Raw genomic sequence first — 27,801 nt, forward strand, 5'->3', positions numbered from 1 at the left:
TATACACTAACAACAAATGATCAGAAAGAGAAATTAAGGAAACAATCCCATTCACCACTGCAACAAAAAATAAAATACCCAGGAATAAACCTACCTAAGGAGGTAAAAGACCTGTACTCAGAAAACTATACATCACTGATGAAAGAAATCAAAGATGACACAAACAGATGGAGAGATAAACCATGTTCTTGGACTGAAAGAAGCAATATTGTGAAAATGACTATACTACCTAAAGCAATCTACAGATTCAATGCAATCCCTATAAAATTACCAATGGTATTTTTTACAGAAGTAGGACAAAAAATCTTAAAATTTGTATGGAGACACAAAAGACCCCGAATAGCCAAAGCAGTCTTGAGGGAAAAAAGCGGAGCTGAAGGAATCAGACTCTCTGACTTCAGACTATACTACAAAGCTACAGTAATCAAGACAATATGGTACTGGCACAAAAACAGAAATATAGATCAATGGAACAGGATAGAAAGCCCAGAGATAAACCCACACACCTATGGTCAACTAGTCTACGACAAGGAGGCAAGGATATACAATGTAGAAAAGACAGTCTCTTCAATTAGTGGTGCTGGGAAAACTGGACAGCTACACATAAAAGAATGAAATTAGAACACTCCCTAACACCATACACAAAAATAAACTCAAAATGGATTAGAGACCTAAATGTAAGACTGGACACTATAAAACTCTTAGAGGAAAATATAGGAAAAACACTCTTTGACATAATTCACAGCAAGATCTTTTTTGACCCACCCTCTAGAGTAATGGAAATAAAAACAAAAATAAACAAATGGGACCTAATGAAACTTAAAAGCTTTTGCACAGCAAAGGAAACTATAAGCAAGACGAAAAGATAACCCTCAGAATGGGAGAAAATATTTGCATACGAATCAACGGACAAAGGATTAATCTCCAAAATATATAAACAGCTCATTCAGTTCAGTATTAAAGAAACAAACAACCCAATCCAAAAATGGGCAGAAGACCTAAATAGACATTTCTCCAAAGAAGACATACAGATGGCCAAGAGGCACATGAAAAGCTGCTCAACAACACTATTTATTAGAGAAATGCAAATCAAAACTACAATGAGATATCACCTCACACCAGTTAGAATGGGCATCATCCGAAAATCTACAAACAACAAATGCTGGAGAGGGTGTGGAGAAAAGGGAACCCTCTTGCACTGTTGGTGGGAATGTAAATTGATACAGCCACTGTGGAGAACAGTATGGAGGTTCCTTAAAAAACTACAAATAGAACTACCATATGACCCAGCAATCCCACTACTGGGCATATACCCTGAGAAAACCATATTTCAAAAAGAATCATGTACCAAAATGTTCATTGCAGCTCTATTTACAATAGCCAGGACATGGAAGCAACCTAAGTGTCCATCATCGGATGAATGGATAAAGAAGGTGTGGCACATATATACAATGGAATATTACTCAGCCATAAAAAGAAATGAAATGGAGGTATTCGTAATGAGGTGGATGGAGTTAGAGTCTGTCATACAGAGTGAAGTAAGTCAGAAAGAGAAAAACAAATACAGTATGCTAACACATATATATGGAATCTAAGGAAAAAAAAAAAAAGGCCATGAAGAACCTAGTGGCAAGACCTGAATAAAGACACAGACCTACTAGAGAATGGACTTGAGGATATGGGGAGGGGGAGGGGTGAGATGTGACAGGGTGAGAGAGTGTCATGGACATATATACACTACCAAATGTAAAATAGATAGCTAGTGGGAAGCAGCTGCATAGCACAGGGAGATCAGCTCGGTGCTTTGTGACCGCCTAGAGGGGTGGGATGGGGAGGGTGGGAGGGAGGGAGATGCAAGAGGGAAGAGATATGGGAACATATGTATATGTATAACTGATTCACTTTCTTATAAAGCAGAAACTAACACACCATTGTAAAGCAATTATACTTCAATAAAGATGTTAAAAAAAAAAGACCCAATGCAGCCAAAAATAAATAAATAAATACATTTATTATTTAAAAAAAAAAACAAAACTGAAATTCTAATTACCATATGAGCCAGCAATCCCACTACGTGGCATATACCCAGACAAAACCATAATTCAAAAAGACACATGCACCCCAATGTTCATTGCAGCACTATTTACAATAGCCAGGTCATGGGAGCAACTTAAATGACCATCGACAGATGAATGGATCAAGAAGATGTGGTACATATATACAATGGAATATTACTCAGCCATAAAAAGGAACGAAATTGGGTCATTTGTAGAGACGTGGATGGATCTAGAGACTGTCATACAGAGTGAAGTAAGTCAGAAAGCGAAAAACAAATATCATATATTAATGCATATATGTGGAACCTAGAAAAATGGTACAGATTAACCGGTTTCAGGGCAGAAATTGAGACACAGATGTAGAGAACAAACCTATGGACACCAAGAGGGGAAAGTGGTGATGGTGGTGGTGGTGTGATGAATTGGGAGATTGGGATTGACATGTATACACTAATTTGTATAAAATGGATGACTAATAAGAACCTGCTGTATAAACAGATAAAATTGAAAAATTCAAAAATAAAAATAAAAAAATCTCTTCCTTATAGTAAAAGTTACAACAATAAATAAATAAACAAACCTCTTCCTTATGGTAAAAGTAACAACAACAACAACAACAAAAAAGCGCTGAATTCCTTAACTTGAGATGTCTGGTTTTCTTTAACCAACAGTAATATTTTGATGTTCCGACTACCTGCTCTTTGTTGCAAAAACTCCTATAATATCCTGGCTTCCCCATTTGCCTCTTTGGAGCAGCCCCTCAGAGTTAAGATGCTGTGTCTCAAGCTTAAGTCCTCAGTTTTGTTCATAAAATAAAACATAAGTCTCAACGTGTAGGTTGTGCGTTTTTTTTCAGTAGGCTATTGTTTGCTCTGTCTGGGACGGAGAGTTGACATGTTCATGTCTCCCATTAGTGATGTACTTCTATTTCTCTTTTCATCTACCGTTATTAAGTTGGTAACTATTATTTGGGGCACTGATATTCACAACTGTTGTATAACCCTGTGCACTGCAGCTTGCAGCCTCACACGGTGTTCTTCTCCACTGTGTCCTCCAGTCGAAACTCTGCCCGGTGTGGCGTCCAGACCCGAGCGCCAGCCCCTGCATGGGGACGGACTCTGCCCGCGCAGACGCCGGCCGGGGCGGACACGGTGCGCTTGCAGAGGCAGCCCGCTTGCCTTTCCCGTCAGCCTCCGCCGCTCTCCCCAGGCCCTCCGCCTCCTCCGCAGAGGGTTCTGGGAGATGTCGTTTTCTGCCGGCCGCTCCTGGTCGCGTGACGTACTTCCGCGTGCGCCGCACCCCCGCCTCAGCGGAGTACGCGCCTAGCGGGCTGCAGCCTGCTTGGCGACTGTGCGCAGAGGCGGGCCGGGGACGTTCTTTTTCCTTGGCCGCGGAGCTGGCGGAGACGCGAAGGTACCCTGGCCCGGAACGTCCTGTGCGCACCAGGCTCTTGGCCGCCTGAACCCCCACGGTCGGTCCGGGCGTGGAGGCGGCCAGCCCGTCCTCGGTCCCTGCCGCCTCACGGCTGCGGAACGGTACAAACTCATCGCCCCGGTTCCCTCCGCCCGGGCCCGGAGGCCGCGTCCCTGCGAGGGGCTCAGCCCCGACGGGCAGGTGCCTGGTGCCCGCGGACCCTCCCTCCGTGGGGCGCGAAGCCCCTGCTGGGTGGGCGGGGTGGGAGCAGCCGGGAGACCCTGCACGAAACAGCGCGGGATGGCCAGCAGGTCCCGGACAGCTTCGTGTTGGGTGAGTCGGGACTTTCTCCCTTGCGCAAGCTGACTGGGCCGTGAGCGTGGCCGTGTTCATCCCGTGACGGCCACGCCAGGGCCTGAACTCGCGTGTTCGCCGCCGTCCGCCTGGGTCTCCAGGAACGTTCCTCGTCTTCGGGCGTTTTGTGTCCGGTGCCCTGTCCTTCGGCAGGTACCCTGTTTTATTGTCTACAGCGAACCCTGAATTCTGAGGGCAGCGAGGGTTCCTCGTGAAGGAAGTGATCCTCTGTCGTTTCTGGTTTCTCACACACAAGTACGGAGTTGTCTTCGTGTCCAGCCCTTTCGGGCCCCATCAGAGAAATTAACCTCCTCTTTGTCCATTCCCTTGTTGAGATGCTCATACACCGAGTGTCTTTGTGTGCGGGGCGCTGAGACTGGCGCTGGCAGTGCGAAGGAATTACGTACGTTTCTTGCTTTCGAGGAGCTGCGGTCTCTTGCGGAGGGTGGTCGCTGGGCAGGGTGGCGGGCGGGTTCGAGGGCTCAGCCGGAAGGAGCCGCGTCGCGAGGGGAGAGGGCCAGTGGACCGGCGGGGCCGGGCGGGTGGTTGGGCGGTGAGCCGGAGCGGGCTTCCCGGCGAAGGTGAACTTCCTCGGAGCCGTTGGCGCGCTGCTCGTGTTTCCGGCCTTGAGAAAACTGTTGGAAGAGGTATCCAGGGGCCGAACGCGCTTGTAGGTGTCCGAAGCGCAGTGCCTGTCGTCGAGCCTGTAGCTTGGGTAGGGGTTTTCAGCTAACATGTGCAGATTAAAGGCGCCTGTGTTCGGGGGAGCGCAGGGTACGACGAGTAGAGCCCCAGGAGGGACCAGTAGAGGACTCGGGGCAACCAGGACGGCGGTGCAGAAGGGCTGGGGTGCAAGGGAGGTGACAGAAAATTTGGAGAGTGGTTTCTTCCCCCTGCAAATTTGAGAAAAGAGAGCTTCTTAGAAGCCATGATACGAAATGCCTCAGAAATGTTTCATGAGGCCGAAAGGTGCCGCCTGGACTTCAGAATGTGTGGGTCTTAAGCAGCTTTTCCAGAGCAGACAGAATGTCGGGGGTGGTGCAGGTGGTCACTTCCTGAGAGGCGAAGGGATTGCATGCGGCTGTGGGCAGCAGGATGTAGAGAAGCGATTAGTAATAGTATAGACACTTTTTTAGGTGATCAAGTGTGACAGGAAGAGTTTGGGTGTCAGGGGAGAAGGGATTTCACCGAGGCGGCCGGAGGGGTACAGTTAACCTCAAAATCAATGAACTTTTTGCTTTTAAACAATAACTTTACAGAGAGTACAACGAGAGAAAACGTATTTGCAATAGCAATTGGAAAAGATAAAATAAGTGACCATAAGGGTACAGGACCTGAATAAAGAAGACTTCATAACGGTAGAATAATATTAATAGGCACCACTCTTGGCCTAGCCACTTTGTGTCTGTGACGTCATTACACCTCACGGCCCTGTGAGGCAAGTATGTCCCCATTTTACAGGTGAGGAAACTGGGGAGCCTGCCAGGTCCCAAACTAGTAAGGGAAACAAGGACACGAGGGTGACAGAGCTGAGATTCAGACCCACGCAGAGTGTCTTCAGAGCCTGCGCTCTTATTGCCTCTTAGGACCTAAAAGACTTGAACAAATGTAGACAGTATTTCCTTGTTTTTGAGTGCACGTGTTTAGCAAGCCTTTATTGACTATTATGCCAGGTAATTTTCTAGGGCACGCAGGGGTGAACAAGACTGACAGAGCCCATGACCCCGTGGAGGGTATGGGAGATGGTAAGACATATCAGGGGAACATCATGAACAAAGTTGTGAATGCTCATGCACTGAGAGGCTGGGTGGCTACTTCAGACTGGCAACCTTGTCTTGAGGCAGCATTTAAGCAGAATCTGAATGACAGCTGGATGATCATGGGAGGATGGGGGCACAGAACAGGAAGCAGCTAAGTCAGTGGCCTTAAGGTGAGAACCAGCAGGTGCCCTGTCTAGTGGAAAGAAGGCACGTGGCAGGAATGGGGAGGGAGCATGCGAGAGCAAGGCCAGATTGTGTAGGGCCCTTTCAGTAGGCAAAGGATCATCTGGAAAGCCCTAGGAGTTTATTACATTTTATGTTTTATTTTGAAATAATTTCAAAACTGGAGAAGTTGCAAGAATAGTATAAACTAATCTCCTGTATTGTATTAAAAAAAAAACACCCTTCACCCAGATTCCCCAGATTAGCTCTATCATTCTCTCTTTACTTGTGTGTGTGTGTGTACATGAATTGGTAGAAAGGGAACAGCCACAGAGACTGAAGTTCAGTGTTACTTTCTACAAGAGCCTCTTTCCCCTCTCCTCTGTTGTGCAGATGGGGAGTGACTGATCACCTCATCTAAACAGACATTGAGCTGGTTTGGGGCTGGGGTGCTGCTTTAGTTGCACTCGGTTCACCTGTATTTTCAACGGGGTGTGCCGATCGCAGGCTCCTCCCTCGCAGTATTTTGTGTCCTAAGTGCCTTGAGACTATGGGAGAGTCAGTCTGCCATTCCCGCCCAGTTCCTGCACTGACCGCACTCAGCAAATGCCCCAGGGGGACAGCCTGCTGTCCAGGGGGGGCATCGAAGGCTCCACTGGTTTCTCTTTCTCCTGGTGTCGTCCTCTGTCTCAGCTGACCCCGTCCCGCCTGTTCTCAGGCTGGACAAATGCCCTTGGCGAAGTAAACAGCCAGCACTCTTAGCTCACCTGGGAAGAGCTCTCCCCTCTCTGAAATTTGGTTCATTCAGTCTTCCTTGCTTCCGTGGGTCTCTGATGTTCACGAGGATTGTAATTTACCATTAATTTTCTAGTTGTAGCAGCGGTAGTCCAAATGTATGATTTTATTTATTGTGAATAAGTGTTAGAAAAGACTTACCATTAGATGAAATAAAATGTAACATCTTCTTAGCATTTTGATTGAGAATTCATTGAATTTATAAATTAATTTGTTGAAAATTAATATCTTTATACCACATTGAGTCTACATATCATAAATGTTAACTCAATTACTCAGGCCTCTGTTTTTTTTGGTTTTTTTTAATATAAAAATGTTTGAAATTTAGTTGATATACAGTATTATGGTAGCTTCAGGTGTACTACATAGTGATTTGACATTTGCATACATTATGAAATGATCACCGCCCCAAGGCTGGTAATCGTCCCAATACAAAGTTATTACAGCATTATTGACCATATTCCTTATGCTGCATCCCCGTGGCTAATTTATGTTATAACTGAAGGTTTGTACCTCTTAATCCCCTTCACCTATTTCACTCACCCTTCTACCTCTGGCAACCACCTTTTTGGTCTCTGTGCCTATGAGTCTGTTTTTGTTTTGTTTTGTTTATTTAATTTTTTAGATTCCACATATAAGTGAGGTCATATGGTATTTGTATTTCTGTCTGATTTATTTCACTTAGCATAATACCCTCTAGTTCCATCCATGTTGTCACAGATGACAAGATTTTGGTTTTTTTTTTAATGGCTGAGTAATGTTCGTGTGTGTGTGTGTATGTGTATCACATCTTCTGTATCCATTCATCTATCAGTGGACACTTACGTTCCTTCCATATCTGGGCTACTGTGTTTTCTTTGCCTCTGCATTTATGTATTTTATCACATGTGTAGTTTTCGTTAGGTTTTTCTCTATTTTTAAGCTTTATTCCTGAGTACTTTCTAGATTTGTTGTGGTTCTTATTACATTTTCAAGTTGGTTACTGTTGATGTATCAAAGAGCTATTACATGTTGATTTTTTTGTTTTAACTGCCACCCTGCTGATGTTTCTTATCGGTTCTCATGTTATGCCAGCTGTTTCTGTTAGTTTTTTTAGTCAGAAAATCAGATGTTTGTAAATAATGACAGTAGTTTCTCCTCCTTGCTTAGTGTTTATCACTGGCATTTTGCTTTGTTCCTGCTCTGCTGGGTCCTCTGGGACAGTGCTGACTAGCAGAGTTGATGTGAGCGTCCGTGTCTTGTTCCTGATTTTAGTTTCACACAAAGTATGATTTTTTTTATAGGCTTAGGGAAATTACTTTTACCTGTAACAAACTAAATTGTAATTTTTAAAAGTGTTAAATTTCATCATAGTACTTTGTTTCATCTATTGAGATGATTGTCTGATCTCTATTAATGTACTAATGTTACTTACTTCTTTGATACGGTTGTGTTTTGTTTTTTTAAAGTTTGGATTGTCCTTTAAGTTTCTGGATAAACTTCATTCATAGTTTGCTATGTATGTATGTACAGGATTTGTTTTACTCTATTAGTGTCTTTATCTAGGTATTTTTAATAAATGAGATTGGACTACAGTTTGTGCTGTCCTTGCCTGCTCTGTAGGATTATATAGGTTTGTTTGATGGGTTTCCCATCATTTCCTGGCTCTACATCAGATTAGATGTGGGGGAAATTTTCTGTTCCTTGGATGCTGATAGAACTTACTTTTAAAGATAGTGTGGGACAGTTGTCTTTATGGAGAGGGTATACCTTTGATTACTGTTTCAGTTTATTTTATGACCATGGGCTAGTCAGTCTGGTCTTCCTAATTCTTTCTGGGCAAATATTGGTTACTTTTATTTTCCTAGGAAATTTTCCATTTCTTCTAAGTTTTCAAATTTATTGGAACAAATTTGTAAATACAGTCAGTTCTGCTATCATGTTTGCTTTAAGGATGTAAATTTGTTTCAACATGATTGATATCTTAGGGAACAATGTGAGCTTTCTGACTGATTTCAGGCAAGCCTCTTTTCACCACTTGATACTAACCTACGGCCCTTCTGACGCCCAGACGTCAGGTGTTTTTCAAGGTACAGTGCCATATTTATGGTAGTATTTATGTATTTCTCAAATCAAACATGTATAAAACTGCTACTGTTTTTATTAAGGTTCCTGATTTTCTTTTTTCATGTGTGCTACAAAGGTGTCACACCCCAACCCTGTTCTTCTCATAAGCCTGAGACTTTGCATAGTGGTTTTTTTTTGTCTTTTTTTTTTGGTAACATACATATCACATTATAGCAGAACTGCTTGTGTATAGTGATCGTTTATGAATTTTAAAATCCCTTCTCTAAGAGTTATGCACCCTCTCTTGGTCATTCCCTCTTTGCTTTCTTTTCTTTTTTTAAAAAAATTTATTTATTTTCTTTATTTTTTTGGCTGCTTCGGGTCTTAGTTGCGGCATGCGGGATCTTTCATTGTGGGGTGGGCTCTTCCTTGTGGCACGTGGGCTTCTCTCTAGTAGTGGTGCGAGGGCACCAGGGCACGTGGGCTCTGTAGTTGCGGAGCTCGGGCTTAATTGCCCCACAGCATGTGGGATCTTAGTTCCCCAATCAGGGTATCGAACCCACTTCCCCTGTATTGGAAGGTGGATTCTTTACCACTGGACCACCAGGGAAGTCCCCTCATTTCTTGATTATGCTTGCCCAATTAAAATTTTTTGTAGTAGTTCCTTTGTATTTTGTTTTTATTCTTATCAAGCTTAAAAAATAGCAAAACGCTTAAAATAAAATATACTCTCTGCTCTACTCCTTTCTCCTTCCATCCTGTCCCTTTGGTCTGCATTTGCTCTTGTGGCATCTTCCTCACGCCTTGCTTCCTGTTTCTCCTCCTCCCTGCATGAATGCCCTGGGCTTGATGTCACGGCTTCATTTTTCTTCATCACGACCTCAGACATGCCCTGTCAGCTGTCCCTCCCCGGCCCTGGCAGTGATCTTGGCAAGAGCCAAGTATTTGGATGTAAGTTAACTTTCAGGCGTTGGGAAGTCCAGGCTATACTCCAACCCCTCTTCTTCCCCGACTCAGCCTGCGGGAGATGGGAGGCTCTTCTCTTTATTCCCACTTCACTTTTTGTTCCTGTGGGAGCTCCTTGTGGGTTGGGATGGGAAGCTCCTGTCGTCTGGCGGTCAGTCCCCAGCACGATGGGGATCGCTTGGACCCTGTGACAGGGCTCTACCCTGTATTTCCACTGGCCTCTGAGGCTCCCCCAGAGTTGCACTCACTGTGTCTTCCCCGGGGTCCCCCTCTCTGCAGGCAGTGCTCTTGGGGAGGAGCCTGTTAGGGCGTCAGTCGGGGCTCCTCTAGCTGCTGCTTCTTTGTCTTCAGCCCCCATCCCTCCCTTTCTCGTCTTGCAGGCTTCCCAACCTGTAGAGGGCAGTGTCTTCCGTTTGCTCGGCCAGGATCCTTGCCTTCTCCTCGACGTCCTTCTCTCTCTCTCTGCGCTGTCGTCTCCACTGGGACGTCTCTGCCTCTGGCTTCACTGGATGCCTGGGACCCAACCACTGCTCCTTACCCCAGTGCTCTCACTCCAGCCCCAGGACCTTCATCTTCCACTGGAACTAGGACCCCTCTCCTCTCTGTGGCAGTCAGAATGGTCTCAGATGGGGGTCAGAGCGCACCACCCTGTCCGAGGCCTTCCGGGGGCTTCTCCTCCTGTGGAATGAAATCCAAGTCCTTACCACGTCCTTCGAGCCCTGCAGGCCTGTGCCTTTGTTTTCATGCTGCGTGGAAGGCTCTTCCCGAAGAAATCTCGGAGCCCGTTCTCACACTGCTTGTGTTTCTGCCTAATTGTCGCCTCAGCAGGGGGCTCCTGATCACTCATCTGAGATAGCGCCTGTGTCTTCCTCCCCGCCTCTCTCCCCTGAAGCTGCTGGAGGCCTGTCAGAGCACTGTCACCGCCTGCGTGCTAGGTGGCTGTGTGTTTACTGGCATCTCCCCTGCAGGAATGGAAACCCACTGAGGACAGGGACCGTGTCCGCGGTTGGTGCCTAATAAGTGCTTATTGAATGATCCCCTGAGGGTCTGTGGTTTGCTGCTATCTTTTGGTCCTGTGAGAGGAATTTATTGTGAGCACACTGCGTGGTTCTCAGAGGCCTCAAGCACCAGGCATGCAGGCCGCAAGGCTGACACTGCCACGGGGCCGCCTGGTAGGACCCGCGCACCTCGGGGAGCAGATGCCCCCGCGCTGGCTCGTGGCCTGCGTCTCTGCAACCTGGGCTTTAGGTTCACAGTCTGTGCTGGGTGTCCCCTGGTCGACTCGGTCGTGGACCCCTTATTTTCTTGGAAGAAGCCTGGGAAGTCACCTATTTGGCACGTTTTCTTTTCTTTCTTTTTTTTTTTTTAATTTTATTTATCTTTGGCTGCGTTGGGTCTTCGTTGCGGTGCGCGGGCTTTTCATTGCGGTGGCTTCTCGTTGCGGAGCGCGGCTTCAGTAGCTGTGGCATGTGGGCTCAGTAGTTGCAGCACGTGGGCCCTAGAGTGCGCGGGCTTCAGTAGTTGCGGCATGCGGGCTCAGTAGTTGTGGCTCGTGGGCTCTAGAGCGCAGCCTCGGTAGTTGTGGCACACGGGCTTAGCTGCTCCACGGCATGTGGAATCTTCCCGGACCAGGGCTCGAACCTGTGTCCCCTGCATTGGCAGGTGGATTCTTAACCACTGCACCACCAGGGAAGTCCCTGGCGTGTTTTCTTAATGTGCTCACTCCCACTGAGACTCAGGTGGGCTGAGCAGCTGGCCAGACGGCAGGCACTTCTGGAGGGTCAGACCTTGTGTGTCTGGTGCCCGTAGTTAGAGTCATGCTCGCCACCCCGTGCAAGGTCTCCCTGAACAGGTTCTTATCAGACTAGAAACACCTTATTTTGTCTGCATGCATAGCTGTTCATTTCCCTCTACAAGACTAAAAGCTTCTGGAGGCCAGAGTGGGCTTCACTCATCCTGAAGTCTTCAGGACCCAAAAGAGTATCTGGCACACGGAGGCTCAATTATTATTATTATTTTTTAATTCTCTCTCAAAGCAAGTGGTGGCCTGGGCACAGGATGCAGTCTGTGGAGGGACATTCTCCTTTCCTGGGTCCTCTACATCTTTTCCATGTCTCCCAGTGTAATTGCAGCCTGTGGAATGGTGTGTGTATTGTTACAGGGATTGTCGTCATTCAAGGATATATCTATGGAGTTCACCTGGGAAGAATGGCAGTTACTGGATTCTGCGCAGAAGCACCTGTACCGGGATGTGACTCTGGAAAACTATAGTAACCTGGTGTCTCTGGGTAAGTACAGCTTCTCTTTTCGGCTCAGGTCGTGAGTCATAAGTTGCCACCACTTTTTCTTTTGTTGTTCTATCCCGGGGCCTCTGAAGTAATTAATGATTATGGACTTGAGCTCTAGAGGTCATACGTTCTTAGGCCCTATTCGGGCTTCATCCCCTCATTGTAATCTTTCCCCAAGTGCAAACGAGCTGCTTCCTTTCCTAGCTCCTAGCTTCCTTTCCTAGTCCCCAGCAGTTTGGCCCACATCCTTTGTGATTTTCCCTTAACAGGGTATCATGGTACCAAACCTGATTTAATCTTCAAGTTAGAGCAAGGAGAAGAGCCATGGATAATAAACGCGGAAGTTTCCCGTCAGAGCGGTCCAGGTGGGTTAGCAGAAACCATGGAGACGGGAGGTCGGGAGTGAACCGGGGCTGGCACTCAGGGAATGTTGTGTGCGCGAACTGTTCTTGAAGTACTTGAACCACCGGTGAACTCGGCATGAGCCCGCGAGTCCTCAGGTAAGGACAGGGCCCTCGGTTTCCTCCCGTGGCTCCGAGAGGTTGCTTTCTGGGTTAGTTTCCTTCCTTCTGGCACCTTTTTTCTCTGCCTTCCTTTCCGTAGTCATGGGCCTCGTTTTCTCTCTTGCCTCTGCAGTTAAGTCCCTCGACTTTACCCATAGTCTTTCATTTCATTCTCTCCCCTTGACTGTCTTAGGAGATTTCATTGCTTCCTTCTCTCTTCTCACACTAGTCACTTGGAAATTACAACTGTTACTTTCTTGGGCACTTTTCTTTTCTTCTTTTCTTTTTTTTTTTTGGCCATACCGTGCAGCACGTAGGATCTTAGTTCCCCGACCAGGGATGGAACCCATGCTCCCTGCAGTGTACGTGCAGATTCTTAACCACTGGACCGCCAGGGAAGTCCCTTGGGCTCTTTTATTAAAAGAATCCTGAAACCTAGCCTCGTCTCACCTGTATCTTAGGTGGTTTTTATCACCCTACTTTTATTTCCCTGACCCCGCTTACTCTTCCCTTTTGAGCTGTCCAACTTTGGGCTTCTCTTCTACATTGTAACTGTGGAAAGACTCTTCTGTCCTGAAAATCAAAGCTTTTTTCCTCCCAGCGTTGTAACAGCAGAATTGCCATCCTCCTTCTCTTTTCCTCGTGCGCTCTGGTCCCAGCTTTATACGCTTGCAGGAGAGTGCCCCTGGGCTTTCCCACTCTGCATTCTCAGTGGCAGAAATGGGAAGGCACTTCTGAAATTGCTCTTCTTCCTCCGGTTTCCCACCACTCTGGGGAGAAAAGTGTTTAGCAAGCAGTCCTGAGAAAGCAGGACAGCTACTGAGGCCCCCAGTGCAGCAGTCGTGTATGGGGGTGACTGAGGCTGTGTGTCTGACGGGTGCTGACACACAGTCAGACAGTGTGTACGGGGTCTTGCCTAATCTGGTTCCTGCCTTCACTCTGTTCACTCAGGGGGTCTCAGCTGTCCTGGCCTTTGTTCTGTTTCTTAACCATGCCATGCAGGTTCCCTCCTCAGGAGCTTTGTACTTGCTGTCCCTTCTGTTTGGAATGCTTTTGCCTGGATAGCTGCTGTCCAGACCGCACCCTGCTGCTGCTCCTTTCCTTTAACCCTTGTCTTGCTATCACTGTCATCTTCACACTGTTTGGGCCTCACAGATGGACTTTCCCATTCTCTCTGCATCTCCTCTCCAACCTTAAATGTCGTCTGCTCCAGGGCTGTTTTGGCATCCCTTGTAATTTGCATGTGTTCCCTAGAAGATGTTATCCCTCACATCATTTAATACCTTGTATGTGCTGTTGATGCCTGCTTTTTACTGAGCACTGAACTGAGGTCTAACTGCCTACCTGCTTCTCCATTTGGATATTTAACTATGATCTCAAATGTAATAAGATCCAAAACAGAGTCCTTTGTTTTTCCTCCGAACATGTCTCTCTCCCAGTGTTTTCAGTCTCAAAGAGCAGCACCACCTGCTTCTCAAGTCTCAAATCTAGGAGTTACTAAGTCCTCCCCGCCTCTGGGTTCTCACATCCAGTCCATTAGTACCTTTCTTAGTTCTCTCTCCAAGTATGTACACGTTGCTCAGCTCCAGAAGGACAGCCAGCCCCACTCTGTCATCCTGGACTGCTGCAGTGGCTGTTCATTTGTCTCTGCCCTTTTCCTATTCGTTTTTACGTAACGGCCACTGATCTTTTAAAAGCAGAAGATGAATCGAGATCCCCTCTAATTAAAGTCCGTTGGGTGAAAACTCTTTTCTGGGGCCTTGCCTAATCTGGTTCCTGCCTTCACTCTATTCACTCAGGGGGTCTCAACTGTCCTGGCCTTTGTTCTGTTCCTTAACCATGCCACGCAGGTTCCTTCCCCAGGAGCTTTGCATTTGCTCTTCCTTCTGTTTGGAATGCTTTTGCCTTACTTTCCTTATGGCTCACTCAGTCTCTCTTTTAATGTCTCATTGTACTTACCTAAATGTCATACCTAGCTCTTCTGTATCCTGTGAGTTAACTTTTTGAGTAAACTCCTGCAATAATAAAATTGGCATAAATAGATGGCATTGGCTTCTAAGTGCAGGCTAAATTTTTTAAACTTTTATTTTAAAAAAACATTTTCGATCACTGCTAATCGGCTACCCATTTCTGTAAAGGGACTTATTTTGGTTTGATTCACTTCCCCTCGCCCCCATGCTTGGTTATGTGATGTGTGTGCACTTGGCCAGTATTTCTTTTGAACCAGTGTGTCAGAGGCCTGGACCAAAAGAAAAACACTCAGTACATGGCAGTCCTAAAGCCCTTTAGTTCTATATTAGGTTTGTGTTATGATTTTAAATATATGGTGCTTTTTTGTGTGTGTGTTTTTTTTCTAGAAGGTTGGCAAGAATGGTACCAGAAAAATCAAGGTGAACTCGAAAGTGTTGAGAGAAGCTATGCTTGTAATGCATTTGGAAAGCTTCATCTGAGCAAAAGCCACATTTCTTCAAGACAAAGTCTCCTTAAATATAATACACATGGAAAAAGCTTGACACAAAACTTAACTTCAGCCAGAAACTATCTAAGACAGAATCCTGATCAGTTTCATGGGTGTGATGAATCATATTTTCTTAAGCATCAAAGAACTCATAGTATAGAAAAAACCTGTGTATGTAATGAATGTGGGAAAGCTTTTCGTTGTAAATCACAGCTCATTGTACATCTCAGAATTCATACAGGAGAGAGACCATACGAATGCACTAAATGTGAGCGAGCCTTCAGTGCCAAGTCAAACCTCAATGCTCATCAGAGAGTCCACACAGGAGAGAAGCCCTATTCCTGTATCGAGTGTGGGAAAGTCTTCTCATTCAGGTCACAGCTCATTGTCCATCAGGAAATTCACTCAGGAGGGAAACCTTACGGTTGCAGTGAATGTGGGAAAGCCTACAGCTGGAAATCACAGCTTATTTTACACCAGAGAAGCCATACAGGAGTGAAACCCTATGAATGCAGTGAATGTGGGAAAGCCTTTAGTCTGAAGTCCCCATTCATTGTGCACCAGAGAACTCACACAGGAGTGAAACCTCATAAATGCAGTGACTGTGGGAAAGCCTTCAGGAGTAAGTCGTATCTCCTCATTCACATTAGGATGCACACGGGAGAGAAGCCCTATCAGTGCAGGGATTGCGGGAAGGCCTTCAGCATGAAGACACAACTCGTTGTGCACCAGGGAATTCACACAGGAAATAATCCTTATCAGTGCAGTGAATGTGGGAAGGCCTTCGGTAGGAAGGAACAGCTCACCGCACATCTGAGAGCTCACGCAGGAGAGAAGCCCTATGGGTGCAGTGAGTGTGGGAAAGCCTTCAGCAGCAAGTCATACCTCGTTATACACCGGAGAGCACACACAGGAGAGAGACCCTATGAGTGTAGCTTCTGTGAGAGGGCCTTTTGTGGGAAATCACAGCTAATTATACATCAGAGAACTCATTCAACAGAGAAGCCCTATGAATGCAGTGAATGTGAGAAAGCCTATCCTAGGAAGGCATCACTTCAGATACACCAGAAGACTCATTCAGGAGAAAAACCCCACAAATGCAGTGAATGCGGGAAAGCCTTCACTCAGAAGTCATCTCTCAGTGAACATCAGAGAGTTCATACAGGAGAGAAGCCGTGGAAATGTTCTGAATGTGGGAAATCCTTCTGCTGGAATTCAGGGCTTCGTATACATCGAAAAACTCACAAGTGAGAAATCAGAACGGAGTAGATGTTAGAAGCATTCTCACAGAAGCTGATCCACAGGAGACTTCAGATGATAATAGAGGCAGGAAGTCCTAAAAATACTCTTTTATCAAATTAGTCATATGAGAGAGAAGCCAATCATATTTGGAATGAATGTGCAAAAGCTTTCAGAAGTAAGTCATACAAATCTTTATACACGAGAAAATAGTTGCAGGAGTACAGAGCAGTAACTGTATCAGACGTGGTAGCCTGATTATGAAGATTTAACTTGGGGAATTCATATTGAGAAGCCCTTGTAACTTTAATAAATCAGGAAAGCACTTCCCGTGGAAGCTGTGTTACATGGGGAGTCGTGTTCCAGATGTGCTGAAGAAAGTCTTGGTAGAGAGTAAAGTTGTTTTTTATTTTAATATGTAATTAGAGTAATAGCAGGAAAAGGGCAAGGAGCATACTCTGAAGGTTAAGGGATATGGAGTGAGACTTTCCTGAGTAACACTGAATAGCGTTTTAAAAATTTTTGGTATTTTATTTTTAAATGTAACTTGTTATGTTTGATAGTTTGTGGAATAACACCCTCTAATATTTTCCATATTAAATGCTAAGGATCAGTATTGTCTCTTTATTTCTTAACAATATAACTAAAATAATGTAGTTTTTAATAAATGAAAGGATTTAGTTCTCACTCCAAATGAATTTACTTATCCAGCAAGTGGGTCTAGCAGTTGTTAAAAGGGGTGCTTCCTAAGAGCACTCACCATAATGAACATTGATTATATTTACCAGTTCAGTGTCTGTTCCCCATTGATCGGTAAGAGTGGCTTAGATCTCTCTGGAGAAATACTCTTCCTGTGTGTGTGCACCCTTGTGGTGGGTCTTTCAGGGTGTCCTTTCCACCAGTCACAGGTGAGCACTCTGCCATTGTTGGGAAATGGGAGCCTCTTTTCCCAGAGTTTGCGTCTCGATTTCAGTCTCCCATGAACCAGCAGGGAAATATTGGAACTCATTCTTCTTCCAGAATTCTACTGAGACCATCAGTTAGTTCTTGCTGTTTTGATTTCTCAGAATAACTTTGGATACTGCCCCTTTTGAACCTGGTTTTCTGGTCTTCTGTGTGCTTCCTCATCTTTTCAATAAATATTGTTTTCTGCTAAAGTGAAGCAGAATGAGTTCCTGTTTCTTGTAATTGAAGGGCATTAACTGGTAAGTCGTTGCTCTGGAGTAGCTGTAGGTAGTAAACTGTTGAAGAACAGCTGGGTGTGTGGTTTAGGTTTTTTCCTGAGACAAGAAAATCTTTCAGATTCCTGTTTATAGTCCACAGTGGATACTTTTTAGTACATAGTATGAAATAGTGTTATTGCTTGTGTACACCAAGAACCTGGTGACCCCTGTTGGTAAGATTCCGGGAACAGTGAGGAACTACTGTCCTAGAAGAGTTATAAATTAATGAGGAAATCTGGGGCAGGAGATGAGATGGCTCGTTCTGGTTACATCGGCTCTTAAACACAGCAAGGACAGACTTGAAGGCCTGGAATCTCATCTCAAGGTAGAGTACTGAACTCAGCCACGCTCCGACATTGCTGAAATAATTGCTTACTCAGAGCTGTAGGGTTGAGATGGTGGAAATCAAATACATAGTTGGCTTGCTGAATTAAAGAGTCATCTACCTTAAGTGCGCACTAATCCCTTATGTAAATGTGCATTAGAAAAGTTGTCTCTTGATAATTGATCATTAGAGTAGTGATATCTGAGAAGAATCCGAGGACTCAGCCTAGCAAACTCGTGATGTACTTTGCACTGTATGCTCTCCACTCGGGGATATGGCCTAGATGCTGGCAAACTACAGACTGCAGGCCAAATACAGATTGCAGCCCATATTTGTATGGATGGTAAGCTAAGAAGCTTTTACATTTTTAAATGGTTAAAAAGATCCAAACTTTTATGAAATGAGAAAATTATTTGAAATTCAAATTTCAGTGTCCATCCATCAAGTTTCTTTGGACCACAGCCAGACACAATCTGGCTGTGTGTTGCTGTCCGGCTGCTTTTGCACTGCAGTGGCAGAGTTGAATGGTTGTGGCAGACACGGTATTACCCACAGTACCCGGTAACTCCTGATGTAGAGGCCCTTCCCTTGCATGAAAAAGTGGACCATACCTTGTAGGAGGCAGCTTATTCTTGCAGTACCCCATGCCTCGCTGTTACCAGCTCTGTGTCCAAATTTCCTCTTCTTGTAAGGACACCAGTGATATTGGCTTAGGTCTCACCCTATGATCTAATTTAAACTTGATTATCTCTGTAAAGACTCTCTCTCTAATTAACTTCACATTCTGAGATACTGGGGGTTAGGAATCCAGCGTCTTTTTTGACAGGATGCAATTCAACCCATAACAGTCTGCCCTCCTACTCCTCCCCACCCCACCGAATTCATATGCTTTTCACATGCAAAATACATTCACCCCTGCCCAACATCCCCCCAAATCTTAATCCACTCCAACATCAACTCTAAGTCCATAATCTCATCTAAATCAGGTATGGGTGAGACTTGGGATATGATTCATCCTGGGGCAATATTCCTCTTCATCTGTGAATCTGTGACACCAGATAAGTTATCTGCTTCCAAAATACAGTAATCAGATAGGCATGGGATAGATATTCCCATTCCAAAAGGAAGAAATCATCAGGAAAAAGGGTGTTATGAGTCCCAACCAAGTCCAGAAAGTAGCAGGGTAAATTCCGATAGATGTTAAGGCTTGAGAATAACCCTCTTTGGCTAAATGCTCTGTCCTCTGAGCCCACTGGGGTGGTGGCCCTGCCCCTTCAACCCTGGATGGTGGGCCAGCCCTCTGGAATTAAAAAGGAGGCTTCACCTTCTGGAACCAAGGAAGTGGTCCCGCCCTCAGGGTCATTCTTTCCTTTGCTTTAAGGATGACCTATGTTCACAGCTAGATAGCTCTATCAGCCTGTTTCCAGCCTGTTTCCTGCCTGTAGAATCTCAGAAGTTTGACAAAGTTCTTTCATTTCAACCTTTCTCTGTTCCCTTCAGTCCAAGTTGGTAGCATTTCTGCTGAGATGATTAATTGGATTCACAAGCCATACACCCATAATCTGTTGAGCAAGCAGCGTCTGGCCACATGCTTGGTGTTCTCTCCTGAGCTTGCTTTCTCGTTTTTTGCGATATGAGTAAGCTGAGAGTCTTCTAGATCTTCATGATCTAGTTCCTTTATGTTTAATAATACATTCTCAGAAGTTAAGTCATGCCTTCAACACTTTGCTTAGAAATCTCTTCAGCTAAATATCCAAATTCGTCACTCACAAGTTCTGCCTTCCATTAAACAATAGAACACAAGTCAGTCAAGTTCTCTGCCGCTTTTCTCTGATTTCCAGTAACACGTCCCTCATTTTTAACTGACACTTCACCAGTACTACCTTAACATTCGTACTTCTACCAACAGTGTCCTCAAGGCAATCTGGGCTTTTTCTATCAAGTACCTCAAAACTCTTCCATCCTCTACCAATTCCAAAGCCACTTCCACATTTTTAGGTATTTGCTAAAGCGGCACCCTGTTTTCCAGCCAAAATCTTCATTTGTTTGCAAGGGCTGCTGTAACAGAGTACTACAAAATGAGTGGTTTAAGTAACAAATTTATTTTTTATATTTTTCATAGTTCTGGAGGCTACAAGTCTGAAGTCAAGGTGCCAGCAGGGTTGATTCCTCCTGAGGGTTGTGAGGGGAGAATCTGTTCCAGGCTTCTCTCTTCAACTTCTAGGTCTCCGTCTTCTCCCGTTGTCTCTTCACATCATTTTTCTCCTTATATGTGTCTATTTTGTGTCCAAATTTCTCCTTTTTATAAGGATACCAATCATATTGGTTTAGGGCCCACCCTAAAGACCTCATTTGAACATAGTTATCTCTGTAAAGACCCTGTCTCTAAATAAGGTCAGATTCTGAGGTGGGGGGTTAGGATTCCAACATCTCTTTTGGGGGGGAAACAATTCAACCCATGACATTCAGCAAGGAAACAGGCAATTTGAACAGCACTCTAAACCAGCTGGACCTAGCAGACATGTGGAGCACTCTACTCCACTGCAGCAGACTCCCCAAGCACACATGGACCTTTGTGCCACACAGCCCACATGCTAGGCCACAGAACAAGCCCCGAAGGACACTGCAAGCAGCTCTAAGACACTGGCCAAAACTGGGACCAAATAAATAATGATAACAGGTTACAACCCAAAGAATAAAATAACAATCCATATATCCATAATGATATATAGATACGTAAATATAAACAACTAGGGAAGAGGGGAAAACTCTTTTAAAAAGTTGAATATCAATAAATATGAAAAGAAATGACAGATTAGAAAATCACCATTTGGTAGCCAGCACAGTAATACTTGTTTTAGGCAAGAATCATTAATGAATGCTAAAACTGGGTGAGTGACAGTTTTTTGGTTTTTTTTTTTTTTGAGTGTCAGTTTTATGAGAGGATATTTTATTAGTTTCAAAACATCTGCCCACAAGATACTTATTAATTACAGTTGGAAAAAGAGAAATCTGGCATTTACCACCTTAATTAAGCAATCAAAACTAATATTGCCACTACTGGTACAAACAAATATCAGGGAACTGTTGCTATAATTCTCTGAGAAGGACACAGTGTCATTTCTGTAGTATTCCTGCCCCAAATGCATAACCTGAATCTAAATTGTGAGGAAATATTTAGCAAACACAAGTTAGGGCCATTTACCATGAAAATGGCATGCACTTTAAAACACGTTGAGGTTGTAGAAGAAAAAGGCTGAAAGGCTGCTCCAGTTAAAAAAGAGCTAAAGAGACAGGGCACTGCACACTGAACCCAAATTTTGTTTCTTGGACATTATCTGGGCAATTGATGGACTCTGGATAAGTTTTGTGTATTAGGTAATATTACGGCATTTATGTTAATTTCCTCATTTGATAATTTTATGGTCACTAGGTAATAGAATGACCTTGTTGGAGATGCTGAAGCACTGGGGAGTGTAGAAGACTCACATCTGCAACTCATGCTCGTACCTTTCACGAAAAATATGTTCTTTTATAGAGAAAGCAGACGTGGTAAAACATTAAAATTGGGGAAGTATAAGTAAATGGTATTTAGGAATTCTTTACAATTTTTTAAAATTTTATTTTATTTATTTATTTTATACAGCAGGTTCTTATTAGTGGTCTATTTTATACACATCAGTGTATACATGTCAATCCCAATCTCCCAATTCATCACGCCACCACCACCCTCCCCCCACCACTTTCCCCCCTTGGTGTCCATACGTTTGTTCTCTCCATCTGTGTCTCTATTTCTGCCTTGAAAACTGGTTCATCTGTACCATTTTTCTAGATTCTACATACATGCGTTAGTATACAATATTAGTTTTTCTCTTTCTGACTTACTTCACTCTGTATGACAGTCTCTAGGTCCATCCACGTCTCCACAAATGACCAATTTTGTTCCTTTTTATGGCTGAGTAATATTCCATTGTATATATGTACCACATCTTCTTGATTCATTCATCTGTTGATGGTCATTTAGGTTGCTTCCATGACCTGGCTATTGTAAATAGTGCTGCAATGAACATTGGGGTGCATGTGTCTTTTTGAATTATGGTTTTCTCTGGGTATATGCCAAGTAGTGGGATTGCTGGGTCATATGGTAATTCTATTTTTAGTTTTTAAAGGAACCTCCATACTGTTCTCCATAGTGGCTGTATCAATTTACATTCCCACCAGCAGTGCAAGAGGGTTCCCTTTTCTCCACACCCTCTCCAGCATTTGTTTTTTGTAGATTTTCTGATGATGCCCATTCTAACTGGTGTGAGGTGATACCTCATTGTAGTTTTGATTTGCATTTCTCTAATAATTAGTGATGTTGAGCAGCTTTTCATGTGCCTCTTGGCCATCTGTATGTCTTCTTTGGAGAAATGTCTATTTAGATCTTCTGCCCATTTTTGGATTGGGTTGTTTGTTTTTTTAATATTGAGTTTCATGAGCTGTTTATATATTTTGGAGATTAATCCTTTGTCCGTTGATTCGTTTGTAGATATTTTCTCCCATTCTGATGGTTATCTTTTCGTCTTGTTTATAGTTTCCTTTGCTGTGCAAAAGCTTTTAAGTTTCATTAGGTCCCATTTGTTTATTTCTGTTTTTATTTCCATTACTCTAGAAGGTGGGTCAAAAAAGATCTTGCTGTGAATTGTGTCAAAGAGTGTTTTTCCTATATTTTCCTCTAAGAGTTTTATAGTGTCCAGTCTTACATTTAGGTCTCTAATCCATTTTGAGTTTATTTTTGTATATGGTGTTAGGGAGTGTTCTAATTTCATTCTTTTACATGTAGCTTCCAGTTTTCCCAGCACCACTTATTGAAGAGACTGTCTTTTCTCCATTGTATATCCTTGCCTCCTTTGTCATAGATTAGTTGACCATAGGTGTGTGGGTTTATCTCTGGGCTTTCTATCCTGTTCCATTGATCTATGTTTCTGTTTTTGTGCCAGTACCATATTGTCTTGATTACTGTAGCTTTGTAGTATATTCTGAAGTCAGGGAGTCTGATTCCTCCAGCTCCGTTTTTTTCCCTCAAGACCGCTTTGGCTATTCGGGGTCTTTTGTGTCTCCATACAAATTTTAAGATTTTTTGTCCTAGTTCTGTAAAAAATACCATTGGTAATTTGATAGGGATTGCATTGAATCTGTAGATTGCTTTGGGTAGTATAGTCATTTTCACAATATTGCTTCTTTCAGTCCAAGAACATGGTTTATCTCTCCATCTGTTTGTGTCATCTTTGATTTCTTTCATCAGTGATGTATAGTTTTCTGAGTACAGGTCTTTTACCTCCTTAGGTAGGTTTATTCCTGGGTATTTTATTCTTTTTGTTGTAGTGGTGAATGGGATTGTTTCCTTAATTTCTCTTTCTGATCTTTCGTTGTTACTGTATAGGAATGCAAGAGATTTCTGTGCATGAATTTTGTATCCTGCAACTTTACCAAATTCATTGATTAGTTCTAGTAGTTTTCTCATGGCACCTTTAGGATTCTCTATGTAGAGTATCATGTCATCTGCAAACAGTGACAGTTTTACTTCTTCTTTTCCAATTTGTGTTCCTTTTATTTCCTTTTCTTCTCTGATTGCTGCGGCTAGGACTTCCAAAGCTATGTTGAATAATAGTGGCGAGAGTGGACATCCTTGTCTTGTTCCTGATCTTAGAGGAAAAGCTTTCAGTTTTTCACCAATGAGAATGATGTTTGCTGTGGGTTTGTTGTATATGGCCTTTATTATGTTGCGGTAGGTTCCTTCTATGCCCACTTTCTGGAGAGTTTTTATTCATAAATCAGTGTTGAATTTTGTCAAAAGCTTTTTCTGCATCTATTGAGTTGATCATACGGTGTTTCTTCTTCAGCTTGTTAACATGGTGTATCACATTGATTGATTTGCGTATTTTGAAGAATCCTTGCTTCCCTGGGATAAATCCTGCTTGATCATGCTGCATGATCCTTTTAATGTGTTGTTGGATTCTGTTTACTAGTATTTTGTTGAGGATTTTTGCATCTATATTCATCAGTGATATTGGCCTGTAATTTTCTCTTTTTGTAGTATCTTTTTCTGGGTTTGGTATCAGGGTGATGGTGGCCTCATAGAATGAGTTTGGGAGTGTTCCTTCCTCTGCAATTTTTTGGAAGAGTTTGAGAAGAATGGGTGTTGGCTCTTCTCTAAATGTTTGATGGAATTCACCTGTGAAGCCATCTGGTCCTGGACTTTTGTTTGTTGGAAGATTTTTAATCACGGTTTCAATTTCATTACTTGTGATTGGTCTGTTCATATTTTCTGTTTCTTCCTGGTTCAGTCTTGGAGGGTTATACCTTTCTAAGAATATGTCCATTTCTTCCAGGTTGTCCATTTTATTGGCATAGAGTTGCTTGCAGTAGTCTCTTAGGATGCTTTGTACTTCTGCAGTGTCCATTGTAACTTCTCCTTTTTCAGTTCTAATTTTATTGATTTGAGTCCTCTCCCTCTTTTTCTTGATGAGTCTGGCTAAAGGTTTATCAATTTTGTTCATCTTCTCAAAGAACCAGCTTTTAGTTTTATTGATCTTTGCTGTTGTCCTCTTTGTTTCTCTTTTATTTATTTCTGCTCTGATATTTCTGTTTCTGCTAACTTTCGGTTTTCTTTGTTCTTCTTTCTCTAGTTCCTTTAGGTGTAAGGTTAGATTGTTTGAGATTTGTCTTGTTTCTTGAGGTAGGATTGTATTGCTATCAACTTCCCTCTTAGAACTGCTTTTGCTGCATCCCATAGGTTTGGATCATCGTGTTTTCATTGTCATTTGTCTGTCTCGGTATTTTTTGATTTCCTCTTTGATTTCTTCAGTGATCTCTTGGTTATTTAGTAACGTATTATTTAGTCTCCATGTGTTTGTGGTTTTTACTTTTTTCCCCTGTAATTGATTTCTAATCTCATAGTGTTGTGGTCAGAAAAGATGCTTGATATGATTTCAGTTTTCTTAAATTTACTGAGCCTTGATTTGTGACCCAAGATGTGATCTATCCTGGAGAATGTTCCACGTGCATTTGAGAAGAAAGCGTAAGCTGCTGTTTTCGGATGGAATGTCCTATAAATAGCAATTAAATCTCTCTGGTCTATTGTGTCATTTAAAGCTTGTGTTTCCTTATTAATTTTGTGTCTGGATGATCTGTCCATTGGTGTAAGTGAGGTGTTAAAAGTCCCCCACTATTATTGTGATACTGTCGCTTATCTCTTTTATAGCTGTTAGCATTTGCCTTATGTATTGAGGTGCTCCTATGTTGGGTGCATATATATTTATAATTGTTATATCTTCTTCTTGGATTCATCCCTTGATTATTATGTAGTGTCCGTCCTTGTCTCTTGTAACATTATTTTAAAGTCTGTTTTATCTGATATGAGTATTGTGACTCCAGCTTTCTTTTGATTTCCATTTGCATGGAATATCTTTTTCCATCCCTTCACTTTCTGGCTGTATGTGTCCCTAGGTCTGAAGTGGGTTTCTTGTAGACAGCATATATATGGGTCTTGTTTTTGTATGCATTCAGCAAGCCTGTGTCTCTTGGTTGGAGCATTTAATCCATTCACATTTAAGGTAATTATCGATATGTATGTTCCTATTACCATTTTCTTAATTGTTTTGGGTTTGTTTTTGTAGGTCCTTTTCTTCTCTTGTGTTTCCCACTTAGAGAAGTTCCTTTAGCATTTGTTGTAGAGCTGGTTAGGTGGTGCTGAATTCTCTTAGCTTTTGCTTGCCTGTAAAGCTTTTGATTTCTCCGTCGAATCTGAATGAGATCCTTGCCGGGTAGAGTAATCTTGGTTGTGGGTTCTTACCTTTCATCAATTTAAATATATCATGCCACTCCCTTCTGGCTTGTAGAGCTTCTGCTGAGAAATCAGCTGTTAACCTTATGGGAGCTCCCTTGTATGTTGTCATTTTTCCCTTATTGCTTTTAATAATATCAGTTTGATTACTGTGTGTCTTGGAGTGTTTCTCCTTGGGTTTATCCTGCCTGGGACTCTCTGCACTTCCTGGAATTGGGTGGCTATTTCCTTTCCCCTGTTAGGGAGTTTTTCAACTATAATCTCTTCAGATATTTTCTTGGGTCCTTTCTCTCTCTCTTCTCCTTCTGGGACCCCTATAATGTGAATGTTGGTGTGTTTAATGTTGTCCCAGAAGTCTCTTAGGCTGTCTTCATTTCTTTTCATTCTTTTTTCTTTATTTTGTTCCGTGGCAGTGAATTCCACCATTCTGTCTTCCAGGTCACTTATCCGTTCTTCTGCCTCAGTTATTCTACTATTGATTCCTTCTAGTGTATTTTTCATTTCAGTTATTGTATTGTTCATCTCTGTTTGTTTGTTTTTTAATTCTTCTAGGTGTTTGTTCTTTAATTCTTCTAGGTCTTTGTTAAACATTTCTTGCATCTTCTTGATGTTTGCCTCCATTCTTTTTCTGAGGTCCTGGATCATCTCACTATCATTATTCTACATTCTTTTTCTGGAAGGTTGCCTGTCTCCACTTCATTTAGTTGTCTTTCTGGGGTTTTATCTTGTTCCTTCATCTGGTACACAGTCCTCTGCCTTTTCATTTTGTCTGTCTTTCTGTGAATGTGGTTTTTGTTCCACAGGCTGCAGGATTGTAGTTCTTCTTGCTTCTGCTGTCTTCCCTCTGGTAGATGAGGCTATCTAAGAGGCTTGGGCAAGCTTCCTGATGGGAGGGACTGGTGGTGGGTAGATCTGGGTGTTGCTCTGGTGGGCAGAGCTCAGTAAAACTTTAGTCTGCTTGTCTGCTGTTGGGTGGGGCTGAGTTCCCTCCCTGTTGGTTGTTTGGCCTGAGGTGACCCAGCACTGGAGCCTACCTGGCTCTTTGGTGGGGCTAATGGCCAACTCCAGGAGGGCTCAACGCCAAGGAGTACTTCCCAGAACTTCTGCTGCCAGTGCCCGTTTCCTCACACTGAGACATAGCCACCCCCCGCCTCTGCAGGAGACCCTCCAACACTAGCAGGTAGGTCTGGTTCAGTCTCTGTGGGGTCACTGCTCCTTCCCCTGGGTCCTGATGCACACACTACTTTGTGTGTGCCCTCCAAGAGTGGAGTCTCTGTTTCCCCCAGTCCTGCCGAAGTCCTGCAAGCAAATCCCGCTAGCCTTCAAAGTCTGATTCTCTGGGAATTCTGCCTCCCGTTGCCGGGCCCCCAGGTTGGGAAGCCTGACGTGGGTCTCAGAACCTTCACTCCAGTGGGCGGACTTCTGTGGTATAAGTGTTCTCCAGTTTGTGAGTCACCCACCCAGCAGTTATGGGATTTGATTTTATTGTGATTGTGCCCCTCCTCCTGTCTCACTGTGGCTTCTCCTTTGTCTTTAGAGGTGGGGTATCTTTTTTGGTGAGTTCCAGTGTCTTCCTGTCGATGATTGTTCAGCAGTTATTTGTGATTCCGGTGCTCTCGCAAGAGGGGGTGAGCGCACGTCCGTCTACTCCGCCATCTTGAACCAATCAGGCATTCTTTACAATTCTTTAAATTCTGTATTTCTGTAGCATTTTTTCAACTTTTCAGTAGCATGAAATCATTTGTAAATAATATAGTTAGAAAGAAATAATGAATTTAGCAAGGTCACTGGATGTCAGGTCAGTATATCCAAGTCAGTTCTACTTCTACACACCAGAAAAACTTTATAAAATAGGATTTAATAAAATGAATTCATTTTCAAAAGTATAAAATTACACAAATTTTGTTTGTGTGTTGGAACTGTTCTGTATCTTGACTGTAGTCATCGGTATATAAACATACACTGGTGATAAAATCAAATAGAACTTGATACATATACACACACAACTGAGTGTAAGTAAGACTGGGGAAATCTTAGGAAGTCTTGTGGATTGTATCGATGTCAGTACTCTGGCTGTGATATTATACTGTAGTTTTGCAAAATGTTAACACTGGGGGTAAACTGGGCAAAGTGTATTAGGGATCGCTTTGTATTTTATTTTATACTGCAGGTGAACTTGCAATTATCTCGATAAAAATTTTGATTAAAACAAAATAAATCTAATAAGGATGTAAAAGAAGAATGAATAAACTATTATATACAGTCAGTAGAATACTATGCTGTAACTATGAAATAAACTACAATTGAATAAACAACATGTTTATATCCTAGATACATAGTATTGAATAAAAAAAGTCATTCTCAGAAGACTGTATATAATACCA

General features: G+C 43.2%; 1 protein-coding gene across 1 annotated transcript; it reads left to right on the forward strand.

The window, feature by feature from the left end:
* Positions 1–3,840: 3,840 nt before the first annotated feature.
* ZNF26 (zinc finger protein 26) lies at positions 3,841–27,732 on the forward strand. Its single transcript, XM_082417722.1, has 4 exons — positions 3,841–3,977; positions 11,715–11,841; positions 12,111–12,206; positions 14,702–27,732. The coding sequence occupies exons 2-4, from the start codon at positions 11,742–11,744 to the stop codon at positions 16,051–16,053; spliced, it is 1,548 nt and encodes a 515-aa protein (XP_082273848.1). The 5' UTR covers positions 3,841–3,977; positions 11,715–11,741; the 3' UTR covers positions 16,054–27,732.
* Positions 27,733–27,801: the final 69 nt, after the last annotated feature.

This window comes from Balaenoptera physalus (assembly GCF_965194825.1).
Source record: "Balaenoptera physalus genome assembly, chromosome: 12".
In the NCBI taxonomy this organism is placed as follows: domain Eukaryota; kingdom Metazoa; phylum Chordata; class Mammalia; order Artiodactyla; family Balaenopteridae; genus Balaenoptera; species Balaenoptera physalus.